The sequence below is a fragment of the Jaculus jaculus genome, chromosome 1, assembly GCF_020740685.1.
Source record: "Jaculus jaculus isolate mJacJac1 chromosome 1, mJacJac1.mat.Y.cur, whole genome shotgun sequence".
NCBI classification, from domain to species: domain Eukaryota; kingdom Metazoa; phylum Chordata; class Mammalia; order Rodentia; family Dipodidae; genus Jaculus; species Jaculus jaculus.
The window spans coordinates 284,881,039-284,900,356 of NC_059102.1; the positions used below are offsets into that span (position 1 = coordinate 284,881,039).

The following is a 19,318-nucleotide window of genomic DNA, read 5'->3' on the forward strand; positions in this document are numbered from 1 at the left end:
GTACTATATGTGTGTATATAATTTATCACACAGAAGTAAATCTAAGCTTTTCCCTACCTTGAGTTTTTAGTCAAAATGAATACAACCAACCAAGAGGTGCACAACCATCACTAACCAAATCTGTATGAATGCACTGTATCCCATTTTATTGAGCTCAACATATATAATTTTAAATAAAACAATATTTTTAAAACAATAATGACATTAAGATGATAAAAAATAAAGTTCACTGGCCAGGCATGGTGGTGCACACCTTTCATCCCAGCACTCAAGAGGCAGAGATAAGAGAAGAGGATCACCGTGAGTTTGAGGCAACCCTGGATTATAATGAAACCCTACCTTGAAACCACCCCCGCTCCCCAAGAAAAATATAAATAAAGTTCACTGTTTTCAAGAACACTGAAACTGTAAAATGTGGCCTATATCATATCACAGGAAAGTAATTCAAGGCACCTGATTTATATCACCTGCAGAAAATAGAAAAAAAACCTAAGTTATAGGTAAAAAATAGAATGAGCTTTAACTGGACATTAGCAAAATCAGAGCAATTAAAAAAAACTTTATACTATTAAGGATATATGAAAGGGTTAATGAAAGGGTTATATTACTTACGTTCTACAAAAGCTTGTTTTAAAAAAACACCATCTAACAGAGAAAGTATTTGGAAAGCCTGTTTATTAAGAAATATGTTAAAAAATTATAACCATTTCATAATCATTTCACTTTATTATTCACTCATTACTGCATTTGTACTGAAAATAAATACATAATTTATCACACAGAAGCAAAATTTCTAAGCTTTTCCCTACCTTAAGATTTCTAGTCAAAATGAATGCAAACAATCACGTGGGACTCGGCCAAGCAATGACGTTAAATTCTGCTCTGTCAGAGAGAGCATCTGTCAAGCCCACATTTAAACTGCTGCCTGCCTGTGCAGCAGCTGAGGAGCCGCGGATTTCATATTACAGACCAAAACCCCAGTAACACTACTCAGAATAATCCTTCCTGCAGTTGCCAGGCAACAACAAAGAGGAAAGAGAGAGGCAGAATCTATTCTTTTCCAGTACAGCCGAAACACGAGATTCCAGCTCTGCTGCTTTACATTGCAACCCAGTGCTCTTACTAGAAATATGGATACTGAGAAGAGAACACAGCACTGCATTGTCCAGCCAGGAAAACAGCAGATGTAAAGTGCTTCAATGCATCAACTGTCGGAAAGAGTCAACAGTGCTCCAAATACAACGGACAACTACAGCTCTTTTGTTTAACGAAAAAGAAAGAACAGAAAAATCTCAGAAGACTAGGACCTATATAACTCAAAGACACACAGACAGATGGACACTTTGGATACTGTGAGAAGCAATCAGAGAAGGCAGACTGTTGGGGGATGTGCGCATGTTCGATAGCATCTTTTTTGCTGAAGTGATGGCGTGCCAAAAGTATTTCCAATGGGCATAATCCTCTCCACATAAATGGCCTGACCAAGAAAGGTATGTCGATATCTCGTGTTATATGATATTCCTTTAAATGTGTTACTATTTTATAGCCCTGCAGCACTAATATTTGATGAACAAGTTTATACAGTTCACTGCCCTTGAAACTATGAAAAGGTTTCTAAATAATATATTAATATTGTCTTTAGAAGACAAGCTATCATGGTTTATTCAGCTAAATGTGTAGCTTAGAGTAATTCTGGATTACATATGAAGAGAAAAAAATTGTAACTAGATGTACTGAAAAAATTCTCTGATAAATTGAACTAAGGGGAAAAAAAGGCATGCAGCCCCTTATAGAAAACAGTAATTCTTGAACAAATTAGGTCAAAGAATCCTTATCAAGTAAATCAAAGTGCAATCTTTAAAATGGCTAGCAAGAGACAATGCAGTGAAATTACATTAAATGGCATCAAGTATGATCTTATTACTACCAAGTGTTTTGCAAAGTCCTTTTAAGACAAAATCTTAAGAAGTCATAGCAATTTTATCTACCCTATAATATCTACCTCCCCATATACAAACAATAAACTCAGTCTAGGAGTATGTCACAAACTATAAGTACTACTGAGATACAAAAGGATACCAAAAGTAAAACATAAGCATAGGATCATATAAGGTACTGTGAGTTTATGCACAGCATTATCACCACAACAGCAGAGTCACATGTTACAACTTTAATCAAAGAGATATCAAGAGTTGCTGTTTAATAATAATCTTATTAAAAATAAGATTCTAAATGAACAAATCTTAAGATCCTAGAGATCACTTTAAAAGTGAAATTAAAAACATAGCATGAAAATAGATATGAAAGTATCCATTAACAGCAATACAAGGCTATACAGAGTATCTATGTGTTCATGTGTATGTAAATATATACGCACACACATAGAAAAACACTAATAGGCTTCTGGACTATATTAATAAATAGTAAGGAACTACTATCACTAATGTGTATGTATAGGACTGAAATAAACTTTTAGTAAAAAAAAAAATCATTGCTAGAATAGAAACTCAGGAATCAGTAACTCAAAATTACTCCAAAAATTATACAAGCCTATCAAGATCTTCATTCCCCTCCAGTTTCATATCCTACTAGCCTAAGATAAATAATTACAAAATATTAATTTTAAGATACATCTTAGGCACTATATTCTAAAATTTAGATTAAACAAGTTTATCAGACCCTATTTTTATGTCAAAATCAATTCTTAATTACAACTATGAATTTTAACCTGATGATGACTAAAATCAGGTAGTCGTACACAAAAAAAAAAATTGTTTGAAAAATTAAGTCCTTCTTGGTACACTTATCACTACAATTAAGAAGTCTTACATGTTACACATTTCAAAACAAAGTTCAGGTTTTTTTTTTTTCAAAATCAAAGTATCACTTAAATCTAGAACTATTTGAATTAACTAATATATACCAAAACTTTTAAAAGTCAAGTAAGAACTGTGCATGAAGCATACCACATTTTATAGTTACATTATCCTTATGAATTTCAATCTTTAAGATATAAAAAGTTGAAAATATCATCAAAAATGTAAGACAAAAATCAAAGCTATCTGTATTCTAAAAACATAAAATTACTTGCCAAAATATTTAACTTTCTTGTCTGGTACATTTTTTTAAGAACTGAAATACAACAAGCATTGATTGACTAGAAAATAATTTCACCATTTAATAAAGAAATAGTTATATCAACTTTACTTTTTGTAACAGTAAAGTATAATATTTGAGAAACTTTTAACAAAGAATTTTTTAAGACTAAATACATGAGTTTCATATATCAAGAGGATTATCAAATAGGTATATCTGTATATGAATTTCAAACCTCCCTATGTTAATATTTACAAACATGAAACTATTGTGAAACTTAAATTAAGATACACATCTACACATATTATAAACCATATATTATGTGCTTAACAGTGGATTACAATATAAAATCACTTATTTGTTTTCTATAACATTATAGCACTTCAGAAAAGTCACTTCAGGTATATTATCTTCATAAAACAATGTAAGTTATTATTACACTACTTACTTTTATTCTTCTTCAGTTCTGTTGTATCTGACTTATAACTTATTGTTTCTTAAGCCTTAAGTTTACACTTATAAAACAGCTAAATGACTGAATCTCAGCCATATCCTAAGAATTTTTATTAACAAACACTGTTGCATTTTTATTCAGAACACTTGAAACTATTAAATAAACTTTTTTTCTTTCTTTCACATTTCTACACATAGCCCTTATACCTATCAATCTCTTCATATGATGGGGGAGGTCATTAGTATCTACCAAATATGTAACTTTCTAATAAAAGCTTAACAATTGTTTCCTGGTTTAAACAGAATGGCCAACTATTTTACAAGTAGAAACAAATATGAGTTTTTAAATAAAAACCTGCAGCTTCATAATTTTCAACTAATATCGTAGAAAAACAATGTTATGGCAATATAATGAACAGCTTTAGTCCATACTGTAGTAATGTACAATTTTAAAATCATGTAAATAGGAAAATAGATTTTAAAATCCTAAACTTGAAAAACAATAATTATTATATACATTAACTTTAATAAATTCCTTTTACCTTTGAACAATGTTAATAATTGCTAAAAGTACTACATAATTTCAGAAATCAGGAATGATTTATCAAACCCTGGTGCTTGCCCTATCACACATTGGAGATTCGGTCAAATTCCCTCCTACTTGCTCCCTCTAGTGGCTGCTACTAGAATAGCACTCCCATTCAGACACACCTAACCTTTTCCAATCATTATTTTCAAGTATTAACATTTAGGTGTGAATTTTACTCTACAATTAGTCAGTTTTAGGAGATTTGCATGTAAATTCTATTACTACCTACAACCCATTTCCTGTCACAGTTAAACCAATCTGTTATCAAACATGAGTCAAGTATCACTGGCTAAATAAGCACATGCATTTATATACAATTTCAAATAAGCTAATATGTCCCTATTAAATTTGTTAATTTTCCTTTTCTTAACGAAATAATTTTCAACAAACAATTAAAAAACCAAAACTATATATTCATTAGTCTCCCTCTCCCAAAAGTTTGCTTCTCATCTTTGGAATTCCAACTACTTCTATAATTCCCACACTTGGTACAGAAAATCAAAGAGGACAGAAAAAAAAAAAAAAAAAAAACCAATAGCATGGACAATTTAGTGCTATGCAACCTTTGTAAAAACAACCAGCTTTCAGTATATGGTACCCTGAACCTCCTGCATTGACATAACTTTTAAAAATCTACAGCCTTAAGCATTAGCTACTAGAAGATGAAAAATTTAACTGTTCTCTACATGCACATTACATAACAACTCAAAATATTTCAATACTGCGAAACCTGAAATCTACTGCCCACATGTTATAGGAAGTCTAGACAAACTGTTCAAAACTTACATGATAGCCCTTTGCCACAAATAAAGAAGGACAAAGATCTTCTGAATACTTCCCATGTGAGGCGCAAGGTTAAAATCAGCAGAGTATTTGAGAATGTTAATCATTTATTACTGTCTAAAAATCTTTCACAGAAGTTACTGAACCCTGAAAATTAATTTTGACAGGTGCATCTTCTCACTGACTTTCTCAACACAGTCGGGGCCAATGGAAACATGCCAAGCACTGCACTGTGACTAACAGAACTCTGCCATAATCAACCTGGCACTGTCTGTCCCACAACTGATACACAACCACTTTGAAAAAAAAGCCACTGGCTGTGACCCGTAACACTATAGATAAGTCAAATCAATTTTAATTAATGCCAATCAATTGTGTATCTGTTCTCAAGGCCTTGGTACAGTCTTTGTCAGAAATTTAGTGACATTTTTTTCATCCATAGGTATGCAACTTTAAACTAACCCATCACTTTATCTTTAAAGTGCCCAATGTGCTACAAAAAAATAATCCTGTTGTCAAATGATGTGGTCAAAAGGTAACATTACATACTTTGTTTATCCAATAAAATAACCTATTCATCTTAATTTTATTAGAGTCCAGAGTATTTAAGACAATTTGTAAGACTTAGCATTGTGTAAACTATTATGCTTCATCTTTATAGGATGATGGTGAGGGACACAACGTGAATGAATTAGAAAATGATGACCAAAGAACAGTATTGACTCAGGAGACGACAGGAGTATTTTTGGCCACTTGTATATATTGTATCACTACGGAATAGAATTATTTACAACATGCTTCAGTGGAGGAGAAGACACTGCTGCTTTGCAAAGATGACCTGGAATGCTAAGAGGTCTCTGTTCCGGACCCATCTTATTGGTGTACTTTCTCTAGTGTTTCTTTTTGCTATGTTTCTATTTTTCAATCATCATGACTGGCTGCCAGGGAGGGCTGGATTCAAAGAAAATCCTGTGACTTATACTTTCCGAGGATTTCGTTCTACAAAAAGTGAGACAAATCACAGCTCCCTTCGGAACATTTGGAAAGAAACAGTTCCTCAGACTCTGAGGCCTCAAACAGCAATTAACTCTAGTAACACAGACCTATCACCACAAGGAGTTACAGGACTGGAGAACACACTCAGTGCCAACGGAAGTATTTACAATGAAAAAGGTACTAGGCATCCAAATTCTTACCATTTCAAGTATATTATCAATGAGCCTGAAAAATGCCAGGATAAAAGTCCATTTTTAATATTACTAATCGCTGCAGAACCTGGACAAACTGAAGCTAGAAGAGCTATTCGGAAAACCTGGGGCAATGAAAGTCTAGCACCTGGCATCCAAATCACACGGATTTTTTTATTGGGCATAAGTATTAAACTAAATGACTACCTTCAACGTGCAATACTAAAAGAAAGCAGAAAATACCATGATATAATCCAACAGGAATACTTAGATACATATTATAATTTGACCATTAAAACACTAATGGGTATGAACTGGGTGGCAACATACTGTCCACATATTCCTTATGTTATGAAAACTGACAGTGACATGTTTGTCAATACTGAATATTTAATACACAAGTTACTGAAGCCAGACCTTCCTCCTAGACATAACTACTTTACAGGATATCTAATGAGAGGATATGCACCCAATCGAAACAAAGATAGCAAGTGGTACATGCCACCAGATCTCTACCCAAGTGAGCGTTACCCTGTCTTCTGCTCTGGAACTGGTTATGTTTTCTCTGGAGATCTGGCAGAAAAAATATTTAAAGTTTCTTTAGGTATCCGTCGTTTGCACTTGGAAGATGTGTACGTAGGGATCTGTCTTGCCAAGTTGAGAATTGATCCTGTGCCCCCTCCCAATGAGTTTGTGTTCAATCACTGGCGAGTTTCTTATTCAAGCTGTAAATACAGCCACCTAATTACCTCTCATCAGTTCCAGCCTAGTGAACTGGTAAGATACTGGAACCATTTACAACAGAATAAGCACAACGCCTGTGCCAACACAGCAAAGGAAAAGACAGGCAAGTACCGTCACCGTAAACTACACTAAAAAAGACTATTTTTGTTCAAGTGTGCAATCTGTAAATATTGCTAAAAGCATGTATAGTTTAAAAAAAACTGATTACATCCACAAGACAAGTTTTAGTTAAAGCTCATCACATAATTCCAAAGGTATTTTTTTAATTTCTGAAGGTAATTTTTACAATATTATGACAAAAAAAATGTATCCCAAAAATGCATTTAAATACTGTATGAAGGATTCTCTGTATTAACATGCAATAATAAGCATGCATACATAAATGATTCAAGTTTTCTGTTAGGGGCCAATAAAGTGTATTAGCATACATTTTCAACATAAATTTTAAGAAATAGCGACAGTCACATACATGACTTTTTATTTTAGATTGACTTTTCACTGTATAATTAACTGTAAATAAGACAGTACTATCAACTATAAAGAAACTTTGTAATTGTGCAAAGGACAAACTTTCTGACCTGACTCAAGGGTTCTAGAAATTTATACTCCATGCAATAAGATTCAATGAAGTTGCTCCATAAACTCACTCATAAAGTTCATCAGTGTGGTTCTCCTCTACACATTTACTTATAAAAATAATTAAGCATCATGTTATTTTATTAACGTTCATATGTGGAGGGAAATTATTTTAACATGTGACAAATGTGAAAATTTTTGTGTCTCAGGCTCAAGTTTTTATAAAATGGATTAATGGTTTCAAAGTAGAAAAGTTTTGTTTCCTTGTTGGTATTAAGGGACAAGCTAATGTTTCAATGAGTTGTGCAATGAGATGAAATACTGCATTCTTGAAGAGTGCCTCCATGAACCTTCAGCTATTCCTGACATCAAATCTATCTGTAAACCTCAATTATGTTTCTCTAATTGCAGGCACTTAAAAGCATAAAGATGGTGTGTTGGGAAAAAAAAAAGATAAAAGACTGCAACATCAAGGAAGTTTATTTCCTGACAGTCGATATATACATGCCAATACTTCATCATTTTGTGCCACTTACTTCTTTAAGTACCAAGTTTACAAACCTATAGTTTTTAATTTGGTAGATGACAAATATTCTGCATCACCAATTAAAAACAGAGAGGGGTGGGGAAAGTTACAAATGTTTGGTGAACATTTGATTTTAGAATGAACAATGTATTCAATGCACTTTTATCAAGATTTAAATAAAAAAGGTTTTAAAAAAAAAAGTCCTTTGCTGAGTGTTATACAAGTATGTGCACAATAATTTGCTTGGGCCCACTAATGAATTTTAAAATCAAGGAACAGAAATTCATTAACTTCAAAATAGTTTTTTTATACCATATGAATACAGACTTTTAATCTTTAAGTCAGAATGATTCATATCACTACTATAATAAAAAATTATTTTCATCTCTGCTTCTATGATGAAAGGGTAAATTACTAGAATCACAAAAAAGTTAAAATATTTGTTATGGCATATGTTCTATTTATATCTACCATTTTCAGATCAGTACCCTAAGCATTCTATTCTACCTCAACAAATATGAAAGAAGAGCTATGTAAACACCCACCAGCTCTTGATGAAAGGCAATTTTTCAATGAATGTGCATATGACCAGCACTCCTAAGTAATTCACACCCCTGGGGATGACATCAATTCAGAGGTAATGAAAGATGGAGACAACCTTTCTGTCTGTGACGAGTAATGTACCCTGATTTATACTTCAGAAGCTTAAAAAGAAAAAGGCATGTGTTTGTGAGCTTACATGTACTGGTTTATAAAGTGCCACTTATAACAGTGTACAGTCTTAAAATTAGCGTTTCTTCTATGAAAATGCAGGTTTAGCTTATGAAATTCTTAACGGACATTTAAATTCTTATATCAGGTATAAATTTAAAATTACTGTAATATTCTTCATGAATGCTTTGAAAACGGATGATAATCTGATGACATTCTGAGCCCTCAGAGGGGATTAAACCAGTGAAGTTTCTTAGTAATGTCTAGGTATACCACTTGAAAAGCTGAGGCAGGAGAAATGAGTTTTCAAGGTCAACTTGGGTTAAGTAGCAAGGCCTTAACTTTTAAAATTACAAAATTTGGGCTGGAAAGATGGCTTAGCAGTTAAGGCACTTGCTTGAAAAACCAAAGGACCTTGGTTCGATTCCCCAATACCTACATAAGATAGATATACAAGGTGACACATGCATCTGAGTTCATTTGCAGTGGCTGGAAGCCCTGGTGTGCCCATTCTCTCTCTCTGCCTCTTTCCCACTCTCAAATAAATAAAAATATTTAAAATAAAAAATACAAGACTTAAAATATTTATTTTCACATTTTATAATAATAAGCAAAATAAGCTGCTATTGAAATACCTCATCAATTGTTAGTTGTGACATCTTTACCCCAGTACTATGAGACTTTTGTATATATAAGAATAGTATTTTAGATACAATGGCACATTCAGTGTAGTATGTCTTTAAAATACTAATGACAATAATTGCTTGGGATAAAGGAAACATTATAGGGACAACTATGTAATCTATTTTTTTTTTTGAAAGTGACAGAGCAAGAAAGAGGTAGAGCATAAGCGCACCAAGGCCTCCAGCCACTGCAAACAAACTAAGGATGCATGTGCCACCTTGTGCATATGGCTTACGTGGGTCCTGGGAATTGAGCCTCAAACCGGAGTCCTTAGGCTTCACAGGCAAGCACTTAGCTGCTAAGCCATCTCTCTAGCCCAACAACTATGTAATCTTTAAGCTCAAAGTGTTAGTAGATATTTTAGAAAATGAATATACTGAAACTTTTACAGTACTTAAAATAATAGTTTGGACTATAAAAAGAAGTAATGAAATTCTATACTAACTAAATATTTCAGACTTTCCCTAATCTCTATTGGGTATATAGCACAATCACATATATTCTCAACTGGAACCTTAGGTAGATCTACTTCCAAGGGAAAATAAATAACAGTAACAGCAGCATGAACTGTTTACTGATTGTGAAAGCAGTGTAGCTGGCACTCTGTTACTTTACATATATTACTTCTAATCCTAGCAGTAAAAGACAGAAAAGATTGATATAAGAGGTTAAATATGTAAGTTCACAAAAGTAGTAAAGGTTTTAATTTCAAAGATCATGCTCTTAACACTGTTCTTCTAACATTTCACCCAGGACAGCTGCAAATAATCTACAAACCTAAGCAAAATGGTTTGTTCTCCCATTTTCTGTTCCTTCATAGGCACTTTCATTTTTTTCTCCTTTTTAGAAGTTGGTGAATGGTAACCAGTATCTTTGAAAAGCATATATACTGGCTTGTCTTATGCTTTTAACCCTCAGGTACATCTGTAAATAGTAGGCAAGTGGCATTTAGCAATTTTAAAGGGTGTTTTTTGGGATGAAGAGATGGCTTACCAGTTAAGGCACTTGCCTACAAAGTGTAAGGACTTAGGTTCAATAGACCAGTACCCACATAAGCCAGCTGCAAAAGGTGACACACTTATCTGGAGTTCCTTTGCAGAGGCTAGAAGCCATGATGTGTTCATTCTCTCCATCTGCCTATTTCTCTCCCTCCAATAAATGGATAATTTTTTAAATGTGTTTCTGGGTTGGAGAGATAGCTTAGCAATTAAAGCACATGCATGCAAAGCCTAACGACCCAGGTTCAACTCTCCAGGTCCCACGTAACCCAGATGCATATGGTGGCACACATGTCTGGAGTTCGTTTGCAGTTGCTAGAGGCCCTGGTGCAACCATTTTCTCCCTTCTATCCTTCTCCCTCTCTCTCGCTCTTATAAATAAACAAATAAAAATAAATCTTTTTAAAAAGGGTGTTTCTTTTGAAGTATAAAATATGGCACCACAATTTACCCATTATATTTCCTGCTGATTTCTAGTAAAATGATAAGCCACTTTACCCAGCAGATATAAAGACCCTCCAACTTATATTTTTACTACCTACATGGATTTGACTATTTGACAATAAACATTATTTTAATTTTTTAAAATACCTCAAAGAATATATCTATGGGGCTGGAGAGATGGCTTAGCGGTTAAGCACTCGCCTATGAAGCCTATGGACCCCGGTTCGAGGCTCAGTTCCCCAGGTCCCACGTTAACCAGATGCACAAGAGGGCGCACGCGTCTGGAGTTCGTTTGCAGAGGCTGGAAGCCCTGGCGTGCCCATTCTCTCCCTCTCCCTCTATCTGTCTTTCTCTCTGTGTCTGTTGCTCTCAAATAAATAAATAAAAAATGAACAAAAAAAATATTTAAAAAAAAGAATATATCTATGTAATGACTTAGATATTGCCTGCAAAGGTCTGGAAATGTACATTACATATTAAAATGAGACAGCTTTGAATTTCAGAAGATAACTATCCCTTTATATCACCCCCCACACACACACTTACAAGTGATTGAAGTACAAACCTTACTGCTCTCACAATACAACTTCAAGAAAAAGGAAAACTGATAATAATTGAGAGCATTATTTTCTCTCTTTGTACCACAGCAAAAAGCTGAAGCACTACAGATAATTTGCCCAATTGCCTCAGTGTCAGTGTGGTTTTTACTCATCTACTTAACTTTAAACCAAATTCCATAAATTCAACAGTTAAAACTCACTTCAAACAGTGTCCTAAACGATGAAAGAAAAAACCAGATCAACAGTATCATAAAAATATTAAACAAAAGTTTTAACAATATCTAAGACCTCAAAAACATACTTTTATAAATAAATCCTAATTAAATGTTTTAAGGAATAAAACTCATGGACCATTTGTTTTATCATCAAAATGTTAGTAAAAACATCTCAATAATAATAATAATAATAATAATAAACATGACCCACTGATGGCAATAAGAATGTCCTAGGACGAGGGAGATTGCTACACTTGCTCTAAATCCCAACACCCTGAATTCAATTCCCCAGTACTCATGTAAAGCCAGATGTACAGTGGCACATATGTGTGGAGCTCCATTGCAGTGACTTGAGGACCTGGTAAGCCCATTCTTTCTCATTACAAATTCATCTTCCCTCTCACCCCACCCACTTCTCTCCCTCTTGTAGGGCTCAAGCCTAGCTTCAGGTTGAGGTAGGAGAATAATTCTTGAGTTTGAGGACAGCCTGGGACTAGAACAAGACCCTGTCTCACAGAAAGAAAAAAAAAAAAAAGGGAAGAGAAGGGAGAAGGAAGGGGGGAAGGAGAGGTGGAAGGGAAGGGGAGGGGGAGAGGGAGAGGGAGAGGGAGGGGAAAAGGAGGGGGAGGGAAGGGAGAAAGGGGAGGGAAGGGAGAAAGGGGAGGGAAGAGGGAAGGGAAGAGAAGGGAAGAGGGAAGGGGGAAGGGAAGGGGGAAGGGGGAAGGAAGAAAGGGGAAGGGGAAGAGGAAGGGGGAAGGGAAAGGGGGAAGGGAAAAGGGGGAAGGGGGAAGGGGGAAGGGGAAGGGAGAAGGGGGAAGGGGGAAGGGGAAGGGAGAAGGGGAAGGGGGAAGGGGAAGGGAGAAGGGGGAAGGGGGAAGGGGGAAGGGGGAAGGGGGAAGAGGGAAGGGGGAAGGGGGAAGAGGGAAGAGGGAAAAGGGGAAGGGGGAAGGGAAAAGGGGAAGGGGGAAGGGAAAAGGGGAAGGGGGAAGGGGGAAGGGAAAAGGGGAAGGGGGAAGGGGGAAGGGAAAAGGGGAAGGGGGAAGGGGGAAGGGAAAAGGGGAAGGGGGAAGGGGGAAGGGAAAAGGGGAAGGGGGAAGGGGGAAGGGGGAAGGGAAAAGGGGAAGGGGGAAGGGGGAAGGGAAAAGGGGAAGGGGGAAGGGGGAAGGGAAAAGGGGAAGGGGGAAGGGGGAAGGGAAAAGGGGAAGGGGGAAGGGGGAAGGGAAAAGGGGAAGGGGGAAGGGGGAAGGGAAAAGGGGAAGGGGGAAGGGGAGGGGAAAAGGAGGGGGAAGGAAGGGGAGGGGGACGGGACAGGGGAGGGGAAGGGGAGGGGGAAGGGGGGAAGGGGAGAGGGAAGGGGGAAGGGGAGAGGGGAGAGGGAAGGGGGAAGGGGAGAGGGGAGAGGGAAGGGGGAAGGGGAGAGGGGAGAGGGAAGGGGGAAGGGGGGAAAGGGAGAGGGAAGGGGGAAGGGGGGAAGGGGGGAAAGGGAGAGGGAAGGGGGAAGGGGGGAAGGGGGGAAAGGGAGGGGGAAGGGGGGAAGGGGGAAAGGGAGAGGGAAGGGGAAGGTGGGAAAGGGAGGGGGAAGGGGGAAAGGGAGGGGGAAGGGGGAAAGGTAGAGGGAAGGGGGGGAAAGGGAGAGGGAAGGGGGAAGGGGGGAAAGGGAGAGGGAAGGGGGAAGGGGGGAAAGGGAGAGGGAAGGGGGAAGGGGGGAAAGGGAGAGGGAAGGGGGAAGGGGAGAAGCGGAGAAGGGGAGAAGGAGGGGGGAAGGGGAGAAGGAGGGGGGAAGGGAAGAGGGAAGGGGGAAGGGAAGAGGGAAGGGGGAAGGGAAGAGGGAAGGGGGAAGGAAGGAAGGGGGGAAGGGGAGAGGGAAGGGGGAAGAGGAGGGGGAGGGAGAGGAGGAGGAGGAGGGGGAAGGGGAAGGGGAAGGGAGAGGAGGAGGGGGAAGGGGAAGGGAGAGGAGGAGGGGGAAGGGGAAGGGAAAGAGGAGGGGAAGGGGAAGGGAAAGAGAAGGGGAAGGGAAAGAGGAGGGGAAGGGGAAGGGGAAGAGGAGGGGAAGGGGAAGGGGAAGAGGAGGGGGAGGGAGAGGAGGAGGGGGAGGGAGAGGAGGAGGGGGAGGGAGAGGAGGAGGGGGAAGGGGAAGGGGAAGGGGGAAGGGGAAGGGAGAGGAGGAGGGGGAAGGGGAAGGGGGAAGGGGAAGGGAGAGGAGGAGGGGGAAGGGGAAGGGAGAGGAGGAGGGGGAAGGGGAAGGGAGAGGAGGAGGGGGAGGGGGAAGGGAGAGGAGGAGGGGGAAGGGGAAGGGGAAGAGGAGGGGGAGGGAGAGGAGGAGGGGGAGGGAGAGGGGAAGGGGAGGGAGAGGAGGAGGGGGAGGGAGAGGAGGAGGAGGAGGGGGAGGGAGAGGAGGAGGGGGAGGGGGAAGGGGAAGAGGAGGGGGAAGGAGGGGGAGGGGGAGGGGAAGAGGAGGGGGAAGAGGAGGGGGAGGGGGAAGGGGAGGGGGAGGGAGAGGAGGAGGGGGAGGGGGAGGGGAAGAGGAGGGGGAAGAGGAGGGGGAGGGGGAGGGGAAGAGGAGGGGGAAGAGGAGGGGGAGGGAGAAGAGGAGGGGGAGGGAGAGGAGGAGGGGGAGGGAGAGGGGAAGGGGAGGGAGAGGAGGAGTGGGAGGGAGAGGAGGAGGGGGAGGGAGAGGGGAAGGGGAGGGAGAGGAGGAAGGGGAGGGAGAGGAGGAGGGGGAGGGGGAAGAGGAGGGGGAAGAGGAGGGGGAGGGAGAGGAGGAGGGGGAGGGAGAGGAGGAGGGGGAGGGGGAAGAGGAGGGGGAGGGGGAAGAGGAGGGGGAGGGGGAAGAGGAGCGGGAGGGGGAAGAGGAGGGGGAGGGAGAGGGGGGAGGGAGAGGGGGGAGGGAGAGGGGGGAGGGGAAGGGGGGAGGGAGAGGGGGGAGGGAAAGGAAAAAGGAAGGCAGGTGTGATGGCACAAGCCTTTAATCCCAGCACTCCCGGAAGGCAAAAGTAGGAGGATTGTCATGAGTTTGAGACCACCCTACTACATAGTTAATTTCCAATCAGCCTGGGCTAGAATGAGACCTGGGGGGTGGGGGATAATCAAATTACAGGGGCTGGAGAGAATCCTTAACAGTTAAGGCATTTGCCTGCAAAGCCAAAGGACCTTGATTCAATTCTCCAAGACCCATGTAAGCCAGATGCACAAGGTGGTACATGCATCTGGATTTTGCAGTGGCAGGAAACCCTGGTGTGCCCAACCACGCACACACTCCCCCCCTCCTTCTTTCTCTTTCAAATAAATAAATTTAAAACTTCAAACTAGGGATGCAGAGATGGCTTAGCAGTTAAGGCACTTGCCTATAAAGCCTAATGACCCATGTTCTACTCTTCAGATCCCACATTAGCCAGATTCACAAGGTGAGGCAAGTGCAAGGTCATCCATGCGCACTTAGTGGCACAAGCATCTGGAATTCCATTGCAGTGGCTGAGGCCCTGGCATGCCAATTCTCTCTCTCTCCTCTCCCTCTAAAAAACAAATCCAAAAGACTGGTGTTCTATAGTTCTATTTTTACTTTAACAGCAACTATACCTCTCTATTTTAAATGAAGTGAGTCCAGATCAATGTTCATTAAAAAACAAAACTTGAATCTACCCCACTGCTTCTTGAATCAAAACAACCATCACTGTGGTGAGTGGGAGAACTGACTAAATATCCAAATGAATCTACTCAATAATGGATGTAAAAATCAGTGCCTTACCACATGAAAACCTATTATACAATATATGAAAACAATTAACAGTGTTACTGTTTAAAAAATATTAGTGGCAACTGAAGAGATGGCTCAGCTGTTTAAGGTGATTACCTAAAGAAATATATAGTGGTAACAGAAAACATGAGAATTATATGGAGAAAATTATATCTTTTCTGACAATAAAAATCCTAATTAAAAAAGGGATATAAATGTTTGTATGACAGCATTAAAGAATGGAAAAATCATCTCCAATTAACAGATTTTTGTCTTCTACATTTATCAATGTTCAGGAGAAAAATTGTTAGGATTTATAGGGTTCGTAAAAGTGTGACAACTCTTATTTAATTTTAATTTTCGGTGACAATGGAATAAAACCTAGGGCCCTGCACAAGCTGAGAATGCTCTATTCACTGAGCTGCATCCCAATCCACAATAGGCCCAATCTTTAATGAACTTCTTTTATTAAGTGTTCCATGCGTGCAGATGGACATCACAACTTGATTATAAATGAGTATTATGAAAAGGAAGGAAGGAAGGATATAAATCCATCAGTCCTGGAGAGATGGCTTAGCAGTTAAAGGCACTTGTTTCCAATGCCTGACAGACCAGGTTCAATTTCCCAGTACTCATGTAAACCCAGATGCACAAAGTGGTACATGAAATCTAGAGCTCATTTGCAGTGGTGAGAGGCCCTGGTGTACCCATTCACATTCATATTCATTCTCATTCTCTCTCCCTCTCTCTCTCTCTGCTTTCTAATAAATAAAAAGACATCAGCAGCCAAGTAATTACTACACATGGTAAGAAGAATCTCCTGTAAGGATGGGCTAGGTATGAGTAATTATTTTAAAAGATGAAATTAAGTATATGAGGTTATTATGGTGATTTCCACACTCCACTTTCAAAGAAAATTGTGAGCTCATCAAATAGAGATGGATTTTTCCTAAGTGAATAATAATCTCTTTTAAACTGTAGGAAACTAGCACACTTCCTTTTGGAAGCTACATCATTCTCATTTTAGAAAATTCTGGCAAGACTAATAAAGTGAATTACTTATCTTTCTCATTCCTATGACAAAGTATCTGACAAGAATCATCATAAAGCATGATGGGTTTGCCTTACTATTCAAGGGGATAAAATCCACCATGGTAGTATAGGCAGGAGCATAAGGCATCACAATGAATTCCCACTTAGAAAGCAGAGCTAGATGAATGCTTCAGCTCAGCTCACTTACTTTCTCTTCAGTCCAGGACTCTAGCCCATGGCATGGTGTAACCCAGTTATGATGGGCATTTTTAATTCAGTCACATCAACAAACTACTTAACAGGCATGTGCGTGCGATTCTAGATCCTAACTATTTTATACTCAATGTTAACCATCACACAAGATATTCTGCCTTGCTTGCTCTGATAATTATTCTCTCTTGTAATAATTTGGACCTTGAAGGTAATTGTATGCACAGAACACTCATTCACACATGTACACATGTAAAGAAAAAAAAAAAAGTAGTAGACACTAATTGACCTAAACTTCAGTATTCTGAAGATCTTACCTGGTAATTCCTAAAACCGACTGTCATGGTTCCTGTCCCTTTAGTCTTTTAGATCTTTAATTTTGTGAGATTCCCCATCTTTTTAGCATGTTTGTTTAATGGCTTCTGTTAGTCCCTTTTTGATTTATCTGTTTGTAAACAAGTAATTCTAATAATGCACTCATTATTACAAATTTTACAATAATAAAATTATCCCCAGCTCTATGGGGATTTCAGAATACTCTGAGAGATCAAGGCAGCTTGTGTGCTCTGCCACATGAACAAATCAGGGGGTGAAAAAGAAGACAAGCATAACTACTCTGTTAAAAAGAGAAGATGAAGACAGAACACTGGCACATACCTTTAATGCAGCATTCTGGAAGAATTGTCAAGTCCAGCCTGAACTATATTGTGGGACCTTGCCTCAAAACAAGCAATGAAATGGTCTAAGTGGAGTCAGAGGAAAGAAATGGAGAAGGGGAAGGGATGGTAAGAGGTGGAAAAATATTGCATCTAGAAGCCACAGAAGGTGATTAGAAAAATTTCATTGCCACTCACCTCCAGTGAGCGGTCTGCCAAGGAGGGTCCTGATGCCCCCAAACATTACAGGCCATTGTCAAGACTCTTGATTACCCACCAGAACTAGATGGTAGGTAGGTCCCTATTGCTGAAGACTGCACATGTCTAGGCTGCAAGTCATTGAGAATTCAAGCCAGAGCTGAGGTGGAAGCCTCCTCCCTGTTGACTGTCAGGAAGCTGGAAAAGAGTTATGCAGCCTGGTGTTGGGTGAAAAAAAAGTCATCTATGGTCTTAAACAGCACTGGACACTGCAAGTTTTACAGCAGGTCAGCCAGGCAAATGTACTGGTGTAATGGTGCCATGTTTATTCTGGGAGAAACCAACTGTTCTCTGGGGCCTGAGGTCTGCTCCCCAGAAAATTCCTCTCTGGTACTGAAAATCTAATAAAATATACCTTGGGTGGTCATAAGCTCTAGGGGGAAGACTATTACTGTTGTCCAGCTAAATGAATATATTGTGCCCACCAAAATGCCCTATAAATACCTATGTTAATGCCTGTAAATATTTTTATTTATTTGAGAGACAGTGTGGGTCTTTAGCAAACTAACTGCACACACATACACCACTTTTTGTGCATCTGACTTTATGTGGGTACTGAAGAATTGAAGCAAGACCTTCAGGCTTTTAGAAGCAACTTCAGTGAGCCACTCATCCATCTCACTGGCCACCTTATATTCATATATTAATTCTAACCTCACTTTTGGTCAGAGAAGCTTTACTTAAAAAATGGGGCTGAAGAGATGGTTCAGCAGTTAAAGGAACTTGCTTAGAAAATATGATGACGTGGGTTCAACGTCCCAGTAGCCACATAAAGCCAGATTCACAAAGTAAGCATGCATGTGTCTGGAGTCCATTTGTAGTGACACTAGGCCCTCGTGTGACCACTCTTATTAGCTCTCTTTCTCCACCACCTCTCTTCTTCTCCCTCCCTTCCTCTGCCTCTCAATACTTACAAAAAAATAAATTATTTTTAAAAATCAAAAATAAAATTGGGGCTGTAGAGATGGCATAGCAGTTAAGGCACTTGCCTGCAAAGTCAAATAACCCAGCTTCAATTCCCCAAAACCCACGTAAGCCAGATGCACATTGTGGCGCATGCGTCTGGAGTTCGTTTGCAGTGGCTGAAGGTTGTGGTGCATCCACTCTCTCTCTCAATCTTCACCCCCCCCCAAATAAAATAGTTTTTAAAACATTTAAAAATAAAACAAAATAAATAAAATCAAACATCAAAACAGCTGGGCTGGGAGTGGTGGAGCAAGTCTTCAATCCCAACATCAAGGAGGTAGAGGGAGAAGAGGTCAGGCTGGGACTACGGAAGTGAGATTCAGGTCAACCTGGGTTAGAGTGAAACTCTTATCTCAAAAAAAAAAAAAAAAAAGTAGGGGCTGGAGAGATGGCTTAGCGGTTAAGCGCTTGTCTGTGAAGCCTAAGGACCCCGGTTCGAGGCTCGATTCCCCAGGACCCACGTTAGCCAGATGCACAAGGGGGCGCACACATCTGGAGTTCGTTTGCAGTGGCTGGAGGCCCTGGCGCACCCATTCTCTCTCTCTCTCCCCCCCTCCTCCCCTCTCTCTCTATCTATCTCTCTCTGCCTCTTTCTCTCTCTGTCACTCTCAAATAAATAAAAACAAACAAAAAAATATTTTAAAAAAAGTGTTCACTTCAGCAGCACATATACTAAAATTGGAACAATACAGAGAAGATTAGCATGGCCTCTGCGCAAGGATGACACGCAAATTCATGAAGCATTCCATATTTTTTTTAAAAGTGAACATGTTCAGACATTTCATATATTCTTAACCAAGCCTCAAAAGTGCAACAGTATAACATCAGTAAGACCATGTTTCAGTAACATCACATCCTCAGGATGTAGAGCCAACATATCCCCAAATGTAAACACAA

General features: G+C 39.5%; 2 protein-coding genes and 1 non-coding gene across 3 annotated transcripts in view; 2 read left to right on the forward strand and 1 right to left on the reverse strand.

Annotated features, from left to right (window-relative positions):
- Cdc73 (cell division cycle 73) overlaps positions 1 to 19,318 on the reverse strand; it is a 141,405-nt gene that overhangs the window by 60,431 nt on the left and 61,656 nt on the right. The gene's annotated exons all lie outside the window — the stretch shown is intronic.
- B3galt2 (beta-1,3-galactosyltransferase 2) lies at positions 907 to 7,882 on the forward strand. Its single transcript, XM_004659521.2, has 2 exons — positions 907 to 1,490; positions 5,583 to 7,882. Exon 2 carries the CDS (start codon positions 5,716 to 5,718, stop codon positions 6,982 to 6,984), a length of 1,269 nt encoding a protein of 422 aa, XP_004659578.1. The 5' UTR covers positions 907 to 1,490; positions 5,583 to 5,715; the 3' UTR covers positions 6,985 to 7,882.
- Positions 19,070 to 19,176, forward strand: LOC123458128. The gene has a single exon (XR_006635426.1). It is a non-coding gene; the product is annotated as a U6 spliceosomal RNA (small nuclear RNA).

Coding starts and splice junctions, on each gene's coding strand:
- B3galt2 (XM_004659521.2), top strand. CDS start 5,716: ATGCTTCAGTGGAGGAGAAGACACTGCTGCTTTGCAAAGATGACCTGG.